This window comes from Talaromyces marneffei, chromosome 2 (assembly GCF_009556855.1).
Source record: "Talaromyces marneffei chromosome 2, complete sequence".
Classification (NCBI taxonomy): Eukaryota; Fungi; Ascomycota; class Eurotiomycetes; order Eurotiales; family Trichocomaceae; genus Talaromyces; species Talaromyces marneffei.
The window spans coordinates 1039637-1059351 of record NC_072349.1 but is presented as its reverse complement, the minus strand read 5'-3'; the positions used below and the strand labels follow the sequence as shown (position 1 = coordinate 1059351).

At 47.5% G+C, this 19715-nt stretch overlaps 8 protein-coding genes across 8 annotated transcripts; 5 read left to right on the top strand and 3 right to left on the bottom strand.

Annotated features, from left to right (window-relative positions):
- Window positions 1–769: 769 nt before the first annotated feature.
- On the top strand, window positions 770–2247 carry EYB26_002734 (uncharacterized protein; the record flags this gene model as incomplete). Its single annotated transcript, XM_054262039.1, has 3 exons — window positions 770–815; window positions 876–1076; window positions 1139–2247. 3 exons carry the CDS (start codon window positions 770–772, stop codon window positions 2245–2247), a joined length of 1356 nt encoding a protein of 451 aa, XP_054118014.1.
- Window positions 2248–2949: 702 nt separating this feature from the next.
- EYB26_002733 (uncharacterized protein) lies at window positions 2950–3924 on the top strand (the record flags this gene model as incomplete). The annotated part of the gene is made up of 1 exon (XM_054262038.1): window positions 2950–3924. The coding sequence occupies one exon, from the start codon at window positions 2950–2952 to the stop codon at window positions 3922–3924; it is 975 nt and encodes a 324-aa protein (XP_054118013.1).
- Window positions 3925–4327: 403 nt separating this feature from the next.
- On the top strand, window positions 4328–6036 carry EYB26_002732 (uncharacterized protein; the record flags this gene model as incomplete). The annotated part of the gene is made up of 6 exons (XM_054262037.1): window positions 4328–4459; window positions 4527–4748; window positions 4796–4956; window positions 5007–5418; window positions 5471–5592; window positions 5646–6036. 6 exons carry the CDS (start codon window positions 4328–4330, stop codon window positions 6034–6036), a joined length of 1440 nt encoding a protein of 479 aa, XP_054118012.1.
- Window positions 6037–6711: 675 nt separating this feature from the next.
- Window positions 6712–9137, bottom strand: EYB26_002731 (uncharacterized protein; the record flags this gene model as incomplete). Its single annotated transcript, XM_054262036.1, has 4 exons — window positions 6712–7836; window positions 7890–8734; window positions 8786–8953; window positions 9014–9137. 4 exons carry the CDS (start codon window positions 9135–9137, stop codon window positions 6712–6714), a joined length of 2262 nt encoding a protein of 753 aa, XP_054118011.1.
- Window positions 9138–9659: 522 nt separating this feature from the next.
- On the top strand, window positions 9660–13443 carry EYB26_002730 (uncharacterized protein; the record flags this gene model as incomplete). The annotated part of the gene is made up of 4 exons (XM_054262035.1): window positions 9660–9807; window positions 9861–11257; window positions 11321–12472; window positions 12532–13443. The coding sequence occupies 4 exons, from the start codon at window positions 9660–9662 to the stop codon at window positions 13441–13443; spliced, it is 3609 nt and encodes a 1202-aa protein (XP_054118010.1).
- A 101-nt stretch (window positions 13444–13544) lies between these two features.
- Window positions 13545–14605, bottom strand: EYB26_002729 (uncharacterized protein; the record flags this gene model as incomplete). The annotated part of the gene is made up of 2 exons (XM_054262034.1): window positions 13545–14297; window positions 14369–14605. 2 exons carry the CDS (start codon window positions 14603–14605, stop codon window positions 13545–13547), a joined length of 990 nt encoding a protein of 329 aa, XP_054118009.1.
- A 700-nt stretch (window positions 14606–15305) lies between these two features.
- Window positions 15306–17346, bottom strand: EYB26_002728 (uncharacterized protein; the record flags this gene model as incomplete). The annotated part of the gene is made up of 2 exons (XM_054262033.1): window positions 15306–16678; window positions 16728–17346. The coding sequence occupies 2 exons, from the start codon at window positions 17344–17346 to the stop codon at window positions 15306–15308; spliced, it is 1992 nt and encodes a 663-aa protein (XP_054118008.1).
- A 1769-nt stretch (window positions 17347–19115) lies between these two features.
- EYB26_002727 (uncharacterized protein) lies at window positions 19116–19693 on the top strand (the record flags this gene model as incomplete). The annotated part of the gene is made up of 3 exons (XM_054262032.1): window positions 19116–19368; window positions 19443–19514; window positions 19566–19693. The coding sequence occupies 3 exons, from the start codon at window positions 19116–19118 to the stop codon at window positions 19691–19693; spliced, it is 453 nt and encodes a 150-aa protein (XP_054118007.1).
- Between the last annotated feature and the right edge of the window lie 22 nt (window positions 19694–19715).

Sequence of the window (19715 nt, the reverse complement as noted above, 5' to 3'; positions counted from 1 at the left end):
TCACTAGAGATTTCAATTCAGCGTCCATCTTTGCTTGCCAGTGAAGTATGTATCTCAATCTCCGATGATCCGATGTTAAGAAAAAGCATCTGCCCATCACCAATCAGAGGCCAGCCTCCCTCTGTTACCCAGCAATCCGCTGCCTGTAGCACGACTACGTACCATCGAGATCTGTGCTTGAGCTACCTATAATGATGAACTTAGACTTACGTATCCCCACAATCAATCTCGCCGCACAACGGAGAACATTTTGACCGCGGCAAATCCCTTCATCCATCCTCTACCGAACCGCTTGCACGCACGCTCTCGAGGTCAAAATGCGGGGAGGGGGAATAAATGGACCTTGATGCCAAGCCGGAAAAGAATTTATCAACCTCTTCTCGTCCTCCTGCGTGTCTGAGAGCATTCGATTGGTCACAAGGCGAATATTTTAATTGCTCTGAATTATTTCTCTAGTTACCTAAGCACAAACCGTATGTTCTGCTTCTGTGTACCTAGACAAGCGTGTGGTCGTTATATAAGCTTTGGGTTGATGAATGCTTATCCGGTCCCCAGGTGCCGGGAGGAGTATATTAAGTATTGTGTCGCCTGAACCTCAGATTTATTCTAGTATATTATTATCATCTGTTTTCAAATTACTTTCTTTCTCTGTTTCATTATTTTGTTATCTCACAGTCAATAGTAGGAGGTCCTGTTCATTGCGTTTGCGGACAACGACCCGAGGCATATCACATACTTCGCTATCTTTATTCTTGAAGAAACAGACAAAATGGCAGATTCAATCAAGGACTTGAGAATAATCATTGTCGGTGCCGGTATGTCCTACCCGCTCTAGTCTTAGTTGAAGTCAATTTCTAACCATTATTCGATCATAGGCATGGGCGGCCTCGCATCTGCTCTAGCTCTCGCCAAAGAAGGATTCAAAAAGATCGACGTCTACGAATATGCTGCTGATCTGGGCTTTGTCGGCGCCGGTATCCAGCTTGCTCCCAATATGGCTCGAATCTTGGACAGACTCGGTGTATGGGAACCCATCGCCAAGGAAGCGACGAATATCCAGGATACCAGCATCAGACGTGGGTCTCCGTTTCCATTACATCATCAAGAAAGTGTGGTTAAAGTGCTGACGTCCGAACAGAAGGATCAACAAACGAAGAACTCGGCCATGTAGAACTAGAATACGTCGAAAAAACATACGGATACCCTCACATGGTCGGCCATCGCTTCTCGCTCGCCAACTCCATGTACCAAGGCTGCTTGAAGCAAAGCGCAATCACATTCCACTTCAACACCAGCATCAAAGCCATTGAATCCTTCGGTCCCAACCCCGTTGTTGTGGCTGAGCCTCGTGATGGCTCGTCTGAGCCTTACAAAGTCGAGGCTGATATCTTGCTGGCTGCGGACGGAATCAAGAGCAATATCCGTGTGGAGATGCTCAAATTATTGAACGTTGATGCGCAGATCATCGACACAAATCAGGCCGCGTACAGAATCATGATTCATCGCGATCAGATCAAGGACGATCCCGAACTTCTGGCGCTACTTGATAGTGATACCGTCGTTCGCTGGATTGGCGCAAAGAGGCATATTATTGCTTATGCAGTTGATAACAAGAATATATACAACCTCTCCACAACTCAACCAGATACGAACTTTGCAGCTGCCCCGTCAGCGACATACACAACTCGCGGGTCGAAATCGGCTATGTTGGGCGTCTTTGAGGATTTCTGCCCCATGATTCAGCGTATGCTCAACCTTGTTCCCGAGGGAGAAGTGTGTGAATGGAAACTTCGTGTTCATTCCCCCCTTCCAACGTGGGTATACAAGACCGTTGCTCTGGTGGGAGATGCTTGCCATCCTACTCTACCACATCTTGCGCAGGGAGCTGCTCAAGCTATTGAAGACGCAGCCGCCATCGCCGCCTCCTTGTCACGACTACCAGACACCAAACCTGAGACCATCAACAAAGCCCTCCGAGTCTATGAAAAGATTCGTAAAGATCGTGCCTATGCCCTCGTAGAAATGGCCGCAGCGTCCGGTCGAACACTCCATTTGGGTGATGGTGCTGACAAGGAGGAGAGAGATAAGCAATTTGCGGCTTTGAAGCAGGGCAATGGAAAAGTGCCGGATAAGTGGGCTGATGCTGATGTGCAGAAGTTGATTTATGGATTTGATACGACTAAGGAGACGTTGGATAACTTTGATGAGATCTTTAATGGGTTGGATGAGCAGGTTAATGGGCACTAGATGTCCATAAAATTCTATTGTTTTCACGTTTATATTGAGAATTAGGTTAGCATGTATATAAATATTGACAATTCAAGATGAAAGAATTCAAATTCAGTTTACCTGGGTACCTCCGAGGCCGGTCCTGATCTAGACTCCCTCCACACAATACCTAGGTAGGTATCTATGCCCTAAACAGAAAAGAAAAGCAAACAATACTTATATCATTACACCTAGAGTCATTCAACTATCGTAGACATATATCAAAAGTAGAAGGTAATCAGACGGTATCACCCAACTCGGTCTTTCTCCGACTCTCCCAAATACTCCCTCTACAAAAAGTCGGGCTTTGCTCCGTGACGTGCATACAACTTTACAGTTTCTGGCATATTCTCCCCCACTCAGAAATCATGATTTATTTACGTATCATGTAATTCACATACAAGACGAGCACGACACCTCATAGTATTGAACGTGTACGTAGTTGATTTATGGTACGTATTGTTGCTACGTCTCGGAAAACCGGCGATGCGGAGACCCCGCGAAGCAGGTTGATTGAGAAAATACATAAGGAGAGGGATACCCCCACGGATGCTGAAACTGCATTATATGGTCTTTGTATTCTATCAATAAAGTCGAAGAAGAGTAGATTTGTCCTTATTACTTTACTGTTACTGCCCGAGTCAAAGTTAGAGTACTACGTACCACTACAAGTCACGCAACATGCCTTCTATACTCATCACCGGTGCTGGCGGCTACGTCGGTCAAGAACTCGCAGCAGAATTACTACGCACCTCCTCCTCAGATACCACAGTCATTATCGCCGATGTGCAAGAACCACCAGTACCCGCATCAGCATCCGAGCATGCCTCTCGCCTCAAAACCGTAGCCGCAGACTTGACCTCCCCCAAGGTCGTCGACGAGCTAATCAACCCTTCCACTCCTTACGAATCCGTCTTCCTGCTCCATGGCATCATGTCCAGCGGCTCCGAAGCAAACTTTGATTTGGGCATCAAAGTCAATCTCGACTCAAACCGGTACATCCTCGATCGTCTCAAGGATACCATGCCGGGAGTCAAGGTCATTTTCACATCTTCGCTTGCCGTCTACGGTCCTACCAAGGCCGGGTTTGTGATTAGCGAAAACAATCTGCCTCCCGTGCCGTTGTCGTCGTACGGATCGCAGAAACTCATGATTGAGATTCTGTTGAATGATTACTCCCGTCGAGGGTTTTTGGATGGTCGGGCAGTCCGTTTACCCACCGTCACTGTTCGAGCGGGAAAGCCAACGCAAGCTGCGAGCAGTTTTGTGAGTGACATTATCCGAGAGCCGTTCCATGGGAAGAAAGCCATCTTGCCCGTCGCAAAGGACACACCTGTTTGGATCTGTTCGCCATACACCATTATTAAGAATATATTGCATGCTCGCGATGTTCCAAAGGAAGCGTTTGGGGATTCGCGTTCTGTCAATTTGCCTGGTCTGCTGGTTACTGTGCAGGAGATGCTGGATGCATTGGAGCAGATTGGTGGGCCGGAGAAGAGGGCTTTGGTCGAGGAGAAGTATGATGCGGATGTGGACAGGATTGTGCAGAGTTGGTCGCCGTTATTTGATAATGCACGTGCTAGGCAGTTGGGCTTTGTGGATGATATCTCGATGATTGAGAATATCAAGAGGTTTGCGAGCTCGTTGTATGCTTAGATTAGTAACGTATTGAGTGGTTAGTATTAGTAACTTAACCACGGGTATAGCAGAATAGACTGCATGGGTCGATCCGCTATGAGCATAAAGATAGCTTTCTGTAAACACATAGTCGAAATAGAAATGATATATTCAATAAAGCGAATGTTTGATGATTGCAAGCCGGAATAATTCAACAGCTGACGGAGTAGTACTACGTAGAATGCTAGGTGAGGAGCGTAGGGAAGGCCCGGAGCGGGTTGGCAAAAAGGGTCATGTGATTGGTCGGCCGAGCTGGCGAACAATTTGACTTCCCGATTTCATTCCAAGTCGACCTCCAAACCTCAACGACCATCCTCGCCCGGCGTCCTTCCCACTCCAATTGTCTCTCTCCCCCTCACATACATATCAGCCAACAGTACTCATGGCTTCCCGACGGCTAGCTCAGCAGTTCAACCAGGCTTTGCGCTCCCGCGCTGCCTTGAAGGCCGTCCAGCCCGTGAAGCGCGGTTTTGCTACACCAGTTGGTCTGCCATCACGGACACAGTCGACCACTGTATGTGTTGTCAATTTGCCTTCTGCCATTGGAAATTGATTATGAACTGACCGTCGCGCTCAAATAGTTGTCTAATGGCCTTACCATCGCTACCGAACACAACCCCTACGCTGCCACTAGCACCGTCGGTGTTTACGTCGATGCCGGATCTCGTGCTGAAACCGATAAGACCAATGGAACTGCTCACTTCCTTGAGCATTTGGCCTTCAAGGGCACCAACAAGAGAACCCAGGGACAGCTAGAGCTTGAAATTGAGAACATGGGTGGTCACTTGAACGCTTACACATCGGTACGAATATCCGATGCTGCCGTTGAGTCATGCTAATTGCCGTGCAGAGGGAAAACACCGTCTACTACGCCAAGTCTTTCAACGCAGATGTCCCCAAGGCTGTCGATATCCTTGCCGACATTCTCCAGAACTCCAAGCTCGAGACTTCTGCTATCGAGCGTGAGCGTGATGTCATTCTCCGGGAAGCCGAGGAAGTTGAGAAGATTAGGTATTATCAATCAACACAGTTGTAATTGAACTGCACTGACTTCTCTCTAGCGAGGAAGTTGTCTTCGACCACCTCCACGCCACTGCCTTCCAGGGCCAGGCTCTTGGTCGTACCATTCTCGGACCCAAGGAAAACATCCAGAGCATCCAGCGTGACGACCTCGTCAACTACATCAAGACCAACTACTTGGCCGAAAAGACCGTCCTTGTCGGTGCCGGTGGTATCGAGCATGACGCCCTTGTCAAACTTGCTGAGCAACACTTCGGTAGCCTGCCATCCGCTCCCCCTTCTTCTGCCGCTGCTGCCCTTGCCGCTGAGCAGAAGCGCAAGCCTGAGTTCATTGGTTCCGAGGTTCGTATTCGTGACGACACTATCCCCACTGCTCATATTGCTCTTGCAGTTGAGGGTGTCAGCTGGAACGATGACCACTACTTTACTGCTCTCCTTGCCCAGGCTATTATTGTATGTTTTTTTGGCCCTTCTTTCTTTCATGAGCCAATACTAACTATCGTAGGGCAACTGGGACCGTACCATGGGCAATGCTTCTTTCCTTGGCAGCAAGCTCAGCAACGTCATCTCTCACAACAACCTTGCCAACAGCTTCATGAGCTTCTCCACCAGCTACAGTGACACTGGGTAAGCCCAATTGTGAGCCTTTTGAGTTGATCGATACTAACGCGTTCTTATAGTCTCTGGGGTATCTACCTTGTCAGCGAGAACCTTACTAACCTCGATGACCTCGTCCACTTCACTCTCCGCGAATGGTCCCGTCTCTCAATCAACGTCACCGAGGCTGAGGTTGAGCGCGCCAAGGCTCAATTGAAGGCTTCCATCCTCTTGTCTCTCGATGGCACCACCGCCGTCGCCGAGGACATTGGTCGCCAAATCATCACAACTGGCCGCCGTTTGAGCGCCGAAGACATTGAGGCTACCATCGGCCGCATCACTGCCAAGGACGTCATGGACTTTGCCAACGCGAAGCTCTGGGACAAGGAACTTGCCATCAGTGCCTATGGTTCTATTGAGGGTCTTCTCGACTACCAGCGCATCACCAACGATATGAGCCGTAACCTGGCTTAAACAAAAATAACCGACCTTTTTGATAAAAAAGGAAAAGAAAAGCAAATCAACCCCTCTCTTGTAGAGCTTGCGATTTAATCCTCATCTTTTACCCTGACCAATAGACGAACATGGGCTCTGTGACAGTAGTAGTGTTATAGCGCATAACTTTTTTGCCTCTTATATCGCCTGTTTCCATTTTCCTTTGTTATCTATATCTGTACAGTAAATCAACTGTCTTTTTTCTATTAAATGATTTCCCTCCTTGTGTAGTGTTTGCTATTTTGCTCTATTCTAAACATAAGTCCTTCAAGTACACGTAGCTAAGATAGTGAGCCACCAACCCAAAGGAAGAATGATACATAATCTAGATATGTGAAGCAAGGATTAATATCAATCTCTTAACTTGTTGCAGATCGCCAGGACTTCGAAGGTTCAAAGGATCAATGATCAGATGCTGGCTGGGTGGTAGATTTATCAATCTGTCTAGGAAAGAATATGCTTGTGCTCAGGAAATGGATTACTAACATTCAGAAAATAGCTAGAATATACCAGGGACAGAAATCAGAACCCAAATCTTGAGATGTCACTCAATCAAAACGCCTCCGTAGACCCCGAATGACAAAGAAACATTATAGATATATATACATATACACACAATGAACATAGCTGGACATGAGGTTTTAACTAATCGTATCAGGTGCTAAATCCCTCTTGTTGCCAATCATCTCCATGTAATTTGCCAGCAGCAGCACTACCACCACCGCCGCCGCCGCCAGCACCAGCACCAGCAGCCACAGCCGCGGCGCCATTAGCAAGATTGTCAATATGGTGTTTCTCAATCTCAACGGCGCTCATAGAGTACAGCATAACAAAAAGAAACACATGCAACGCAAAACAGTATGCCGCGAAGATATTTCGACTTGTTCGATTTGCTAGGACCACTCGTGTGATGGAGAACACTAATCGTTCGGGGAGAGACATGCGTTTGTACGCCCTTGTAGCCTCGCGACCTCTAAATGCTGCAAATGGTGATATTTGCGCTTCATACGCGGATTGGTATTTGTCAAGTGAGACGCCCGATGGAGTTTCGTCGGATGCGTATACTGAGGCTGCGCTGGGTCGATTGCCGTAGGAAGATGCTGATGTGGATGCGCCACCTCCTTGGTTGCGACTATATGTTGAAACATATCGAGTCTTTTCGTACAGATTCAGGTTATCTTTTTGAAGAGAAGCAACTTCTGATCGGAGAGATTTCACGGTTGCGTAAGTTTTGGATAGTTCTTCCTCCAATTGAGCATTCTTTTGCTTAAATCTATCTCGCTGAGCTTGGATCATTGGCAAAATACCAGAGCCGCCACCAACTGCTTCACCAGCACGAATAGCATCCATTGTATTTGCAGAAGCGGCGACTTGATCAAAACCGGAGATGATTGACGACGTGGGAGATGTGGCGCCTCCCCGTCGAGATGAAGGGAAACGAGATGTGTAGGTGCCTGCAACAGACATTGCAGCAGAAGGTAGAACATTTGTGCTCTTTTGCATGCGCAAGAGGTCATTTTCAAGTGTTGCACATAGCTGCTGAGATTTCTCTAGCTCGGCTTTTGTTGTGGATGATTCTTCTTGTAACGTCTCGATCTGACTCTGAAGATCACGATGAGAGACCCTAAGTACTGTGAGTTCATTGCCGAGTTTCTTATTGCGAGCCATCAGTAACTGTTCCAGCGAATTGTCTTTAGATTTAGCAGTGCCATTCGTGCTAATGAGTTCTTCTGGAATATTGCCAGACTCATCATCATCGCCAGTAGAAAATTCGATAGACTATACTGGTGTCAGTCATTTTGACTCTGTGAAATAGTCTGAATGCATCCTACCTTGATGACCTCGAGCTCCCGTTTGATATCCTCGTAGTCGGCATATTTGTCGAGTTTTGATCGGAACTCATCCTTCTCCACGCTGAGCTTGGCATTAATTCGCTCAAATTGACGGACCTTGCTCTCCCAGTCGTGCTTTTCGGTGTCGCGGTCGAACCTTGCTGCATCGAGTTTCCTAATCAAAGCCGAGTTTTCGGATTGCAATCGAAGATATGATGGATCATCTTCAATAGGCCTTTGTTCGGCTTGAGAATGAGACGCAGCTTGAGCTAGTTCTAACCGCATCTGCTCATTACGTGCCTCAACCTCGGCCAATCTCAAACTAGTCTTTTCCAGATCCGAGACGACAATCTCAAGCTCGGCTGCTGTCGCGGTGTTGCGAGCCGAATCGACATCCTCATCTCTATCTAGTCGCTGTGACACCTCCAGGGAAGCCTTCAGTTCCTTGACCAATCGTTCCTGATTCTCAATCTTCTCCTCTAATGTTTTCTCCTTAGCCTCCCAATTGTTGCTCTTCTCCGATAGTACTGCTTCCCAAGACGATTCAATTTCTTTGATCCTTGATTCCTGGGAATCTTCTAGTTTCTTTCGAGCTTCGCTTTCTTCTTCTAAACGTTTCTCGGTAGTTTCAAGTTGACTTGTCAATTTGGCCACAGATTTTTGTAAATGCTCCTTTTCCGCGGTGAGTTTCGGGACGGTGTCTTCAGATACCACTAACGAATCGACGGATGCTTCGAGGAGGGGATATGGATCGGGAGCTTCGGAAAGCGGGGAGTATAGTTGTAAAAATGCTGACGAGGATGTTTTGCCATGGGTGGTCAAAAGATCAATGAACGTTTGGTACGCTATATCGTTGTTAGCGATGTTTGTTGAAGCAAACTTCTGCGAGATTTTACCTTTCAAAAGTCCCTTGTATTCTGTCAATTTCGAAGCATCATCAAGCTTCCTGAAGTCTTTCGTTTTTTGGGCAAGATCCTTCCTTTGTACGAGAGCATCTCGCTGGTTTGCGACAATCTCGGAGGCAGTAGCGTCAAGTTTCGGTATAGTATTAGTTAGATCGATACCTATATTATTTGAGATGCGTCAGTACGGTCACTGAAAAGGTCCTCTCGCATGATCCGTACCTCGCCATGAAGCTATAGCCCGCTGAAACTTATTCGATTCCTCCGTATTGGTGCTCTGATTGCGGTTGACATCTGGCTTCTCCTGTTCTGGCAGGATATTCTCGCTGACCGCAAAAGCGTCCATATTTGATGACTCCAAAGTCCTTCCACCCTATGATATTCCGCTCATTCAAGAACTATAGGTGCTGCACCTTACTCAGGAGCTGAGACGATTTAAAAGAAAGATCGAGTGCTGGGTTTATCGGTCAATGCGGAGGATGGTCTGATTGCGCGTTGCGGGTCGATCTTGTTTGGCTCAGACACTGGAAGACCGAGCGATTTTCCACGGAAATTGATAAAATGATTGGCGTCTCTCGAAGTGACTAGGCTCGGGACACGGTAAACGATTTCATGAAAATATTGGTCGTTACTCATATAATAATGGCATGTGCTACGATGTTGGGATTGTGGTTCCTTGAAACACGTTGCGTAACTTAAGGCAATCACAGCATGACTAAGCCGCGATAAGCCCGTAGCTTCTTTCCCAATCAAGAGCTATCCCCCTCAATGACATCTTCTCATCAGACACTCTTCTTGTGCCTCATCCATCTGATGGCCCACGAAGTATACTGATAACTCAGATACTGCGAATCTAAGAGCCAGCTTGATGGATGGATACACAGGACCTCGCAAAAGGAGGAAGTTATCCGCTTCTCAAGCGGCACCCTATGTTCTACGTCAATTGCTCGATGATGTCCCGATAGAGCCCGAGAGCGGCGAGTCGGATGTTTATATTACATGTGTAGAATACTGGAGTGAGTATAATGTCCCTGGCTCACTCGATAAGAACTGACTTTGTATTTCAAAGACGACAATCTGTATATAGGCACCTCCGCGGCTGAGATCCTACACTTTGTGTCCATACCGTCCGAACCCACTGATGAAGCCAACGAGCCCACGTTTATCCTAGCATCGCGATTACAAATAACCGGTAATCCGAAGAAGAAAAATGGAATCCAGCAAATTTTACTACTTCCCACTGCTTCCAAGGCGTGTGTCTTGTGCAACGGTGTTGTTACCTTTTACTCGTTGCCTGAGTTGAGTCCCGCCTTTGAAAACACCAGGGTGAGCTGTCAATGGATTGGAGGATTGGACTTGAACCAAAATGAGAATGGGAACGCGATCGATAAACCGGTAATTATGATTGCACTGTCAAACCGTATAATGCTTGTTCGGATCGGAGATGCAGCGCATAAGGTTAGGAATATCGAATTTCCTGGGTGTTTGGTTGGAGCACGTCGAGATACGATTGCATGTGTCGCGGACGGAACCGCATACTCACTGTTGGAAGTCGAACATCAGCAAAAGATTCCACTATTCCCAATCTCATCGACGAGTGAAGTCTTCGAGTCTGGTCATGTCGAGGATATCCCGCAATCGGCATCGAATCTCAAACGCTCTTCTTCTGCAAGTTACGCCAACTCAAAAATTGACAGGAGAAGTGAACATAGTAGAAGTACCAGTCTGAATACGTTTGCAGGAGGATTAGGCGTTAATAGCGATAGCTTACAACCCAATCCAGATGATCGTTCCAACAATTCTACACCCGGGCCGTCAGAAAATGATACTCCCCGAAGGTCTCTATCAAGGGACCGACGTGATATCGATACATCAAAGGGTTTGCCCACTCCTCCGAAGGAGCCAGCGGAAGATAAGCACAAGCCGCTGCCACCAGCACCGAAATTGGATATTGCTCGGTTGAAACCTCACATAGTCTCTCCAACACCGTCAGAGTTCCTTCTAGTTACTGGCACCCAGAAAAACGAACCTGGAGTTGGCATGTTCGTCAATACGGATGGTGATGTTGTTAGAGGCACAATGGAATTTCAGCAGTATCCAGAAGCAATTATTGTCGACGCTCCAACCGAATCCGATCCTAGCTCTGGAAGCCCGGGCTCTTTTGAAGGATTTGTTCTCTCGATTATCAACTTGGAAGAAGAAGATAGCGTTCATAAGTACCTCGAAATACAGCGATGGGATGTTGAACCGGGAGAATATGGACGCCAGAAGGCCCTGGTGCAAATACCGACCGTGGATGGATTCGAAACTTCTCACGTTGGTATCAAGCATACAACCAGTTCAAGCAAGCTCGATTTCTATGAGCTTGGGGAGACTCTGCGAATGGTCAAGTTGAAAACACCTCGCACCGGAGGAGATACCCCAGCTGAAGAGACCGACCCACGGACGAATGCAACCATTGAACAGGTACGCAAAGAGAAAGAGCTCTTCGAGTCTCAAGAACTGACGGACTCTGAATCTGGTAAAAAGCCGGGGTTTCCGCAAACACAGGAAGTGAAACGGACAAAGGAAGAGTCTGCTTTTGCTCATCGTCTTGGAAACGTCCAAACCCACTTAGTTTTATGGTCCGGAAATAAGATATGGAGAGTCACCAAGAATCCGTTACCTTTACAACTGGATGGCCTTCTTCAGAGTGCGCAGACATGGGAGAATGGTCGGTTCAAATCGGTTGATAGGGATGCGGTCATTGATCTCTTGGATTCAATTAAATCAACTGAACCCACAACTGAAGCCGAGTTCCTTGGTTTAGAATACATCAAGCAAAAGGCCGGCTTGATTCTTTTCGCAGACTTACTAAGAATGAACCCAAATAACAGAAGCGAGACTACAATGCGTGTCACTGAAGAAGCCCTTGTGGAAAGCAACTTAGACCCACGTCTTATTCTATTCTTGGTCCCTTTTCTAGCAGAGGAGGTCCTTCAAGCGAAAACAGGAATTTGGGTTCACCAAGGCCTGGCTCGCGAAGCGGAATTCTATCTCGGTCATTTGTCCGAATCCAAAGCTACGCCCGAAGTTCCTGATGATGCGTTACTAAACATGTTGAAACGGTTTCTTAGTGCCTGGCAAAGGAAAAGAGGCTACGGGAGTGTGACAGACGAAACAAACGTATTTGATAGTGTGGATGCAGCTCTGCTGCACTTGATCCTGGAACAAGAAGCGCGAATCAGGAGAGCGTCACAGCCAGTGACAAGAGCCACCCGCAACGAGTTGAACGGATTGGTAGATGACTGGAAAGGAAGCTTCGATCGTGCAGTCTCGCTATTGGAGCGATATCATCGGCTTTTCATTCTTAGTCGACTTTATCAAAGCCGCAAAATATCCGGAAAGGTTCTCCGAACCTGGCAAAGAATTGCCAATGGGGAGAGAGAGGACGATTCAGATGTCACGGTTGCCGCAGTGGAAGTACATGTTCGAAAATATCTTTCCAAACTACGCGATTCGCAACTGGTTGAGGAATATGGATCGTGGCTGGCATCACGGAACCCTAGCTTGGGTATCCAGGTGTTTTCGGATGACAGTGCAAAAGTCAAGTTGGAACCCGACAAGGTTGTACAGTTGTTAAAGAAGCGAGCGCCAAATGCCGTTCAGGACTTCTTGGAACATCTTGTTTTTTCCAAAAACGTGAGTCCCGTTTATATCGTGATTTACTAGTAGAGGGCGTGCTGACTTGTCGTAAATAGCATACTCAATACGCAGATGATCTCATTGCATACTATCTCGACACGGTCATTAATGTTTTGCAATCGTCTACTGAAGCGCGCATATCTCTGAGAGACTCATATTCTACTTACCGTGCTCTACGACCACCTAAGCCTACTTATCTTGCTTTCATCAACGAAAACACCCCACAAGAGAGCTGGTGGCAGTCACGTCTGCGACTGTTACAGTTGTTGGGAGGGCCAAGTACCGCTTTCACATCTAGTGCCGGGGCCAGCAATTTGTCATACTCTGTCTCAGCCGTGCTTGCCCGTATCGAGCCATTTCAAAATGAGTTGGTGTCTGAGAGTATCATTCTAGATGGTCGTCAAGGGCGACATAAACAGGCGTTGAGACTTTTGACTCACGGCCTCGGAGACTACGATTCCGCAATTCGATACTGTATCTTTGGAGGAATATCAAGCTCTCAGCCTGCAGCTACGATTTCTTTACCACCACCTTCCGATGATGTTGCATATACAGAGCCGGCCGTATTATTCAAGTATCTGCTATCGGAATTCCTCCAGATCGAGGATGTATCGGACCGAATTGAGAGAACTAGTGATTTACTCGCTCGTTTCTCGCGCTGGTTTGACGTCAATGAGGTACTGGCTACGGTTCCAGACGATTGGAGTGTTGATATCCTCAATGACTTCCTTGTGCATGTCTTCCGGGACCTTGTCTCCCAGGGAAGAGAGACACGGGTGCAAAAGGCGTTGAGTGCTAGCCTTAATCTTCGGGTAAGCGTCGAATACTCGGAGAACGTGGAAAAGCGAGGAGGTTGGATTGAAGATGATCAGGGGTTGAGGAGTCTAAAAGCCGCGGCTTTAACAAGTGGTCAAATACATGGCAATGACCCTGACGATGATTTTGGGGAAATGATTGATGCGAGGTAGTTCGTTCCATCTATTTGCTTCAATGGCACAGTTTTGTTTGTACATATCTCTTATACCATGGTATCAATTTCATTTGCATAGTTGTTTGAAATTATAACAGATTAATCCAAATCAGGAATCGGCAATCCATTAACAATCTTTACCTTTCTGCCCAGCTTATCCAACGCAACCTGCGAATTATGCTCCCGCAGAGCTTTCGTCTCCACGTCCGTAACAAGCACAAAATCATAAGTCATCAATGGCGTCCCCTCTGCCACGCCATATTTAGCAGCGAGAGTAGCATCCACCGTCCCCAGATCAACGACGAGGGTATTTTTGACACCAAACACGGCATCAGAGGTCTCATAGGGATCATTGCGAAGATACAACGACGTAATCAAATGATCATACCCTTCCTTCTCAAACATGAAATGCATATGACTCGGCCTATACGGGTGTCTATGCAACCTCTTCAACAACTTTCCCACGGGCCCATCATGCGGAATGGGATACGGCACAGGTTTAATTGCTTTGAACCAGAACTCCCCTTGGGCATCGGACAACATGACGCATCGCCCATCGGGTCCCGAGCGATCGGCATGTTGAACGTCGTAGTGGCCCGTTGAATCAGTCTCCCAGATATCGATCTTTACGCCTGCGATGGGTGTGCCGGAGCGGTCCTTGACGTTGCAAACCACTAAAAGAGGTTCACCATTGGTATCCTGTGACATGGAGTCTCCGTGCAACATTTGGGGCGCTTCGTGTGTGTGGAAGGGGCCTAGGACTGTGCCTTCGGTGGAGTTGGGGGGTTTCGGGTGGTCGATTGAGTCGACCAGCAATGAGAGGCCGAGAACGTCGGAAAGAAGAATAAATTCCTGTCCCCCCAAAACACTACCAGTTAGAACATATATCAAGCAAGAAGTTTGGGGTGAGAGGGCAGTACTACCTGTCGAACATCAGTACATATCTGGCCGGTCTCCGTCAAGAATTTGATTCCGGCCATCCACTCATCGGAACTAAGACGTGTCTCACGCGCAAAGTCATGGAGATGCGTGACCAATCGCTCGAGGACATATTTCATGCGCGCATCTTCGCAAAGTGAATTGATCAAGATCACGTTTTCAGTGATGTTGTCGATTGTGAGATCGCGGAGGGGAGGGATTTTGACGAGGGAGGGATCCATTTTGTCTTGTCTTTGTATATAGCTCGGTTGGTGAAAAAAGGTATGTCGATACGCAATGTCAAGGCAGCGAGACTAAGTTAAAAGGATATATACAAGAACAATTTCAAAAGAATAGACCGGGTAGGACTCCCGATCCTCGACCACATCCGGAGTCGTAAGTGTGGGTTAAAGTCATATCCGACGCGGTTTGATGAACAGCCCGGAATTACCCCTCACTCTTTATATCCGACGTATTTCAACGTCTAACTGGTCAACTTGATTCAGAGTTTCTTGGAAAAAAATGAATAAGAGATTGGTAATTCCCTCTGCGGGGAAATGGCCTCCTTTCCAATGGAAGGATTGGGGATTTGGAGTGATTTGATCGTTTGATCAGGTTGTCGAGGCGCTCCGGATTTTCTCCAGAAAAATAAGTCATGCGGGGGTAAGCATATTGAATGTATTCCGATTGGCTGTATCGATATCAAGATCATGACCCATGAGTCTTGAAACAGTTTCATGAATAGAATAATTACAGAAAATAATATGGATCGGCTCGATTGTATATGCTTGAAAGGAAATAAAAAAGCCACCAAACAACCATGGTATCATACAATAAAAACAATGCAAAAACAGAATGCATAACCCATCAAATGCTCATGAAATATGCCCCAAATATATCCAGCAGAAGAAAATGACATTTGAAATTTGAAGATTAGCAGTCTTATTCACCATCTCGTATGTGCTTTTCCCGTCCAACTTGAACTCTCGTGTTGTGATGATCAACTGTATCTTTGATCGCCTGCATCAATCTCGAATTCGCATCCGGATCGTTATCCGTGTCGCGGTGATGGCTGTTTCGATGGTGGGTATTAGAATTATTAATGGCGTTGGTATCGTGAAGAATATTGCGATGATGGAATGAGCTTCGCCGATTGTGTTGAGGCTGATGTTGATGTTGTGTAGGTGGCTGATGCGGTTGATGCTGGTGTTGTTGAGGGTGGTGATGGTGTTGATGGTGATTCTCCGGGTTTTGGTCGTGATTGAGCATGATGTGAACATCGCTGTTCGCTCGTCGAGGCGCTGTCGCATGTTCGCGGGATGTCTGGTGTTGACTATACGGATGAGATGGTGGCTCCGATTGTGCCAGCACCAAAGCATTGTGAGGATTGGGGTGAGGTTCGGCATGATTGTCGTGAGGAGGATATACATTGCTGCTGTGATGTGGATGACTATGTTCTGCGCTATGCTCATCTTGAGGGTTGTTGGTATCGGGAGCAGTAGGTCGAGCAAAGTCCCGCTGCTCGTCATGAGTACGCGGTTGGCGAGACTGAAGATCCCTTAGTTCCTCTTCCTTGACATCTTTCCACGAGCACTTGGCATGTTTCTTGGTACAACCCATGCATGCCGTCAAATTCTTCAAGCAATCCATATGCAAACGGCGGCATCGGTCGCATGGCGGCAAGATTCGTTCCCCTCGTTGAAGATCCTCCATGCGTGCCACCATCTCCAACTTAAACGGACCGCCATCATCCCGTTCGTGGTGGTTGACTGATTTGGGCTGAGGAAGTAAAGATGGTGGTGTGTTTGGAATCGCAACAGTGCCTGTCGAATTGTTGAACAAAACAGGAGGCAGTTCCGATGCCTCTGATCTTCGAGGCCCTGTTCGCGAGGACTGTCTAGGCAATGAGGATGAGCCCTCGCCCTCCTGCTGGCCACTACGACCAGCACGGTCTGCCGTTGTGAGGAACTTTTTGAGTAGTTCTGCTCGAGTTGTTGGCGAAGCACCTTTGATATTTGTACCGTTGATTATCGTAATGTTATCCGTATTCGGATGATTGAGCATAAACTGCGAAGAAAGACTGGGATGTTCTTCACCAGCTTCAACCGGCCTGCCCGTATTGACAGCAACGAAGCCTCCAGACGGGGATGGAGGATTAGCAAAACCAGTCCCGTTGACTGCAGCATCTGTATTGTTGCCATGTTCGTGTAGCGGAGGACTTTGCGAGTATTTGTTTCGATCGTTTTCACGGCGAGTAACGATCGCATTGCGACGACTCTTTAGACGGTAGCTCAACTGTCTTGCGCGCGCGGCGGCTATACGAATCAGCTTGTCATCCACAATGTAAGAAGTCAATAGACTTACCAGAATCTGCCATGGCAGTGATCTGCTGGAGATTCTTCTCCAAAATCTCCAGCACTCCCACTTCTTTTTCTTCATCCTCATCAATCGGCTGAGGCGGTATCAGCTTCTGCGGCATACCAGAGGCAATCAAAACATAATCCTCTTCCGATATCTCCACCCTGCACTGCTTCGTATAAAACTGACACACGCGAATCCCATTTCGAGTCTTTTCTAAATTGAACTGTTCCGGTTTACTCTTCGCAAATTCAACCACGTCCAACCAAGTGACATTTGTGCCTTCCTTGCCATTGGATTTAAGTACCCGCGGCGGTCCCTCGAACAAGCGCTCAAAGCGCTTCATGAGAATAGGGCCCAGAGGACATGCGCCGAGATTACCGGCGATACTCTCGTGTCGTTGCAAGACGCCGTCATATTCGCCAATCAAGCGCAGGATGTTCGGTAGACTATCGTCTGTGGAGACAAGAGGCAGATTATCTGGGTATTGGCGAGCGAGATAATTGATGTGTAGAGAGTTTGATTGTGTTTTGGGCATCTTTGAAACGGTTGGCGAGTAGTCGCCCGAAGGGGACCGTGGACGTTTGTGAGACGGAAGTTCCGCCGTCACGGTTCGCGACTCCATGGGAGTAAATTCGTGCTCGTTTAAATAAATAGATTGAGCAGTAAGGGAAATAAATCGACCTTTTGTCGGACGACGAGACTATAGACTGGCCATGTGCTGTCGTGAGTAGCGAAATAGCGTCTAGATAGTATACGGCGGACCTGATCGGCAGTAAGTGTGAAGGAGGAGTCGCCCGGAAAAGAAGACGGCGGCTAAAGTCAACGAAAGTCAAGGCCTGCGGTGGGGTACCGAATGAGACGATGGATAGCGTATTTTCAGTGATCTTTAGGCGAAGGGGTAATCAACCATGTAGAATCCTATGTTGCAAAGCAAACAAAGGAAAGGCTGAGCCGAAACAAGAAACTGGGCGTGGAAAGCCTGGAGGGGGGTGGAGGAAGATTTGCGATGCCGGACGGGACTACCATAGGCCTAACACATTGGACTTGGCATGAAAATTCCCGCACTGTTCTGCTAGAAGGGTATTGTTTACTGCCTATCAATGCAAGGCATGCATAAGTCATTATCTTGTTACTGTCGTACGTGCTCTCTTCGTATACACTGCACAGCAGAGGCACGTACGTATACATGCGATGAGTCGCGGAAGGCGGGCAGCAATCAGGCTTCGTTCTTGCAACATGCACAGAGTACACATATTGAAAACAAGGGTCAAGGACAGCAATACTACAGGCTACTCAACAAGCCGACCTGCGTCACTAGGCTTGGGATTGATAATAGAGTGGAGGGTGATGTGTCACCGTCTGGTCTTTCTTGTCTAGAGCGGGCGGATCGGAAATCAGCGAGAAGGGGTGGATCACGGACACGGACAGGACAGGACAGGGACTACCACGACATGCGCTATTTTCTCATTATTCGCTACTGCGCTTGTCATCGGCACGACATATACCACGAGAAACAATCCTTCCTGTTGTCTATTTCAACAATATGAATAACCGAAAGATAGCTCATTTGTAACTACCAGATCCGGAGGAAAGAGAGCATTCCAGGAACAGATGAAATCGAGAGCGGAGCGTGGACCTGAATCTTTTCCGCCGGGAGATTCCGCTGTGACTTGAACAGTAATTGTGTGTCGCTGATTGGCTGCGCGCACCGAGATTGATTACAGAAGTAACGTATTACATCATACGTTAAGGTACAGTTTTCCTGGTATCTAACTGGTCCGTGAAGACCACTCTCCTGTACTGATACTGTCTAATACGCTGCTGAATGAAAACGCATGAAACAGTCACGATCACACACGATTTCGTGCTTACGCCTTCCACTCAACCAGTCGACTTTTCGCATTACCCCCTCATAACGCATGAACCACCCCATTGACCAGTTTGCAAGGGTGTGTTTGTGTCGCTTTTTCTCGATTCCGTCATTCCACTTTTTTTTTTCTTTTGCAGTAGTAGTCATCTGCCTGCGCGGGGTGAGAAAGGGATTCTAATTACATCCTCACTTAATTTGCGCGACTGCCGTGCTACGTATCAACGCTAGCCCTGCCACCACCACCTTTAGGGCCAGAAAGAAAAGCCCCTCTGAATTTTCGGCAGAGTTGAAGCTCACCGCTTTATATTGATAACGCTAGCTTCCAGTCGAGGGCTGCGAGGATTTTGCAATCTTGACCTATCAGTGAGCCTAGAACGGGACTTACGGGTTGCTACTGAAAAGAAGGAAGAAAGAAAAAAAAGTCATTGCGAAGACAAGAAATATCGCATCAGTCTCCCCACACTTCACGTTTGTTATCATTGCGACAAAGCCTTTTTTTCACCAGCCTCACACGATACATAATGTCGGAACGAGGCTCATTCCGTGGTGGTGGTCATGGTGGTCGGGGCGCCCGCGGCGGCGGAGGCGGTGACCGTCGGGGCGGCGGCTCCACCCGTGGCGGTGCACGCCATCAAGGAGGAGATCGAGGAGATAGAGGAGATCGACATGGAGGAGACAGAGACCAACAAGAGAAGCCCAAAAAGGAAAATATTCTGGATTTGACAAAGTATATGGACAAGGAGGTTATTGTGAAGTTTAATGGTGGTCGGGAAGGTTTGTCCTCTCTCTCCTCCAACAAACCTCCACAAGAATCAAGTCACTAACAATCATTTTCAAAACTATAATAGTCAGCGGCATACTGAAAGGGTATGACCAGTTAATGAACCTTGTTCTGGATGATGTCAAGGAGAAGATGCGTGGTATGTTTTATGAATTCCCCTATTTCGGAGGTGAGGTACTAACGGATACAGATGAATCTGGAAAAGAGGCTACACGCTCACTTGGCTTGATCGTTGCTCGTGGTACACTTCTTGTCCTTATTTCGCCGGCGGACGGTAGTGAGGAGATTGCCAATCCATTTGTGCAGGCAGAGGAATGATCAAATGAAAGCATTTTGTCAG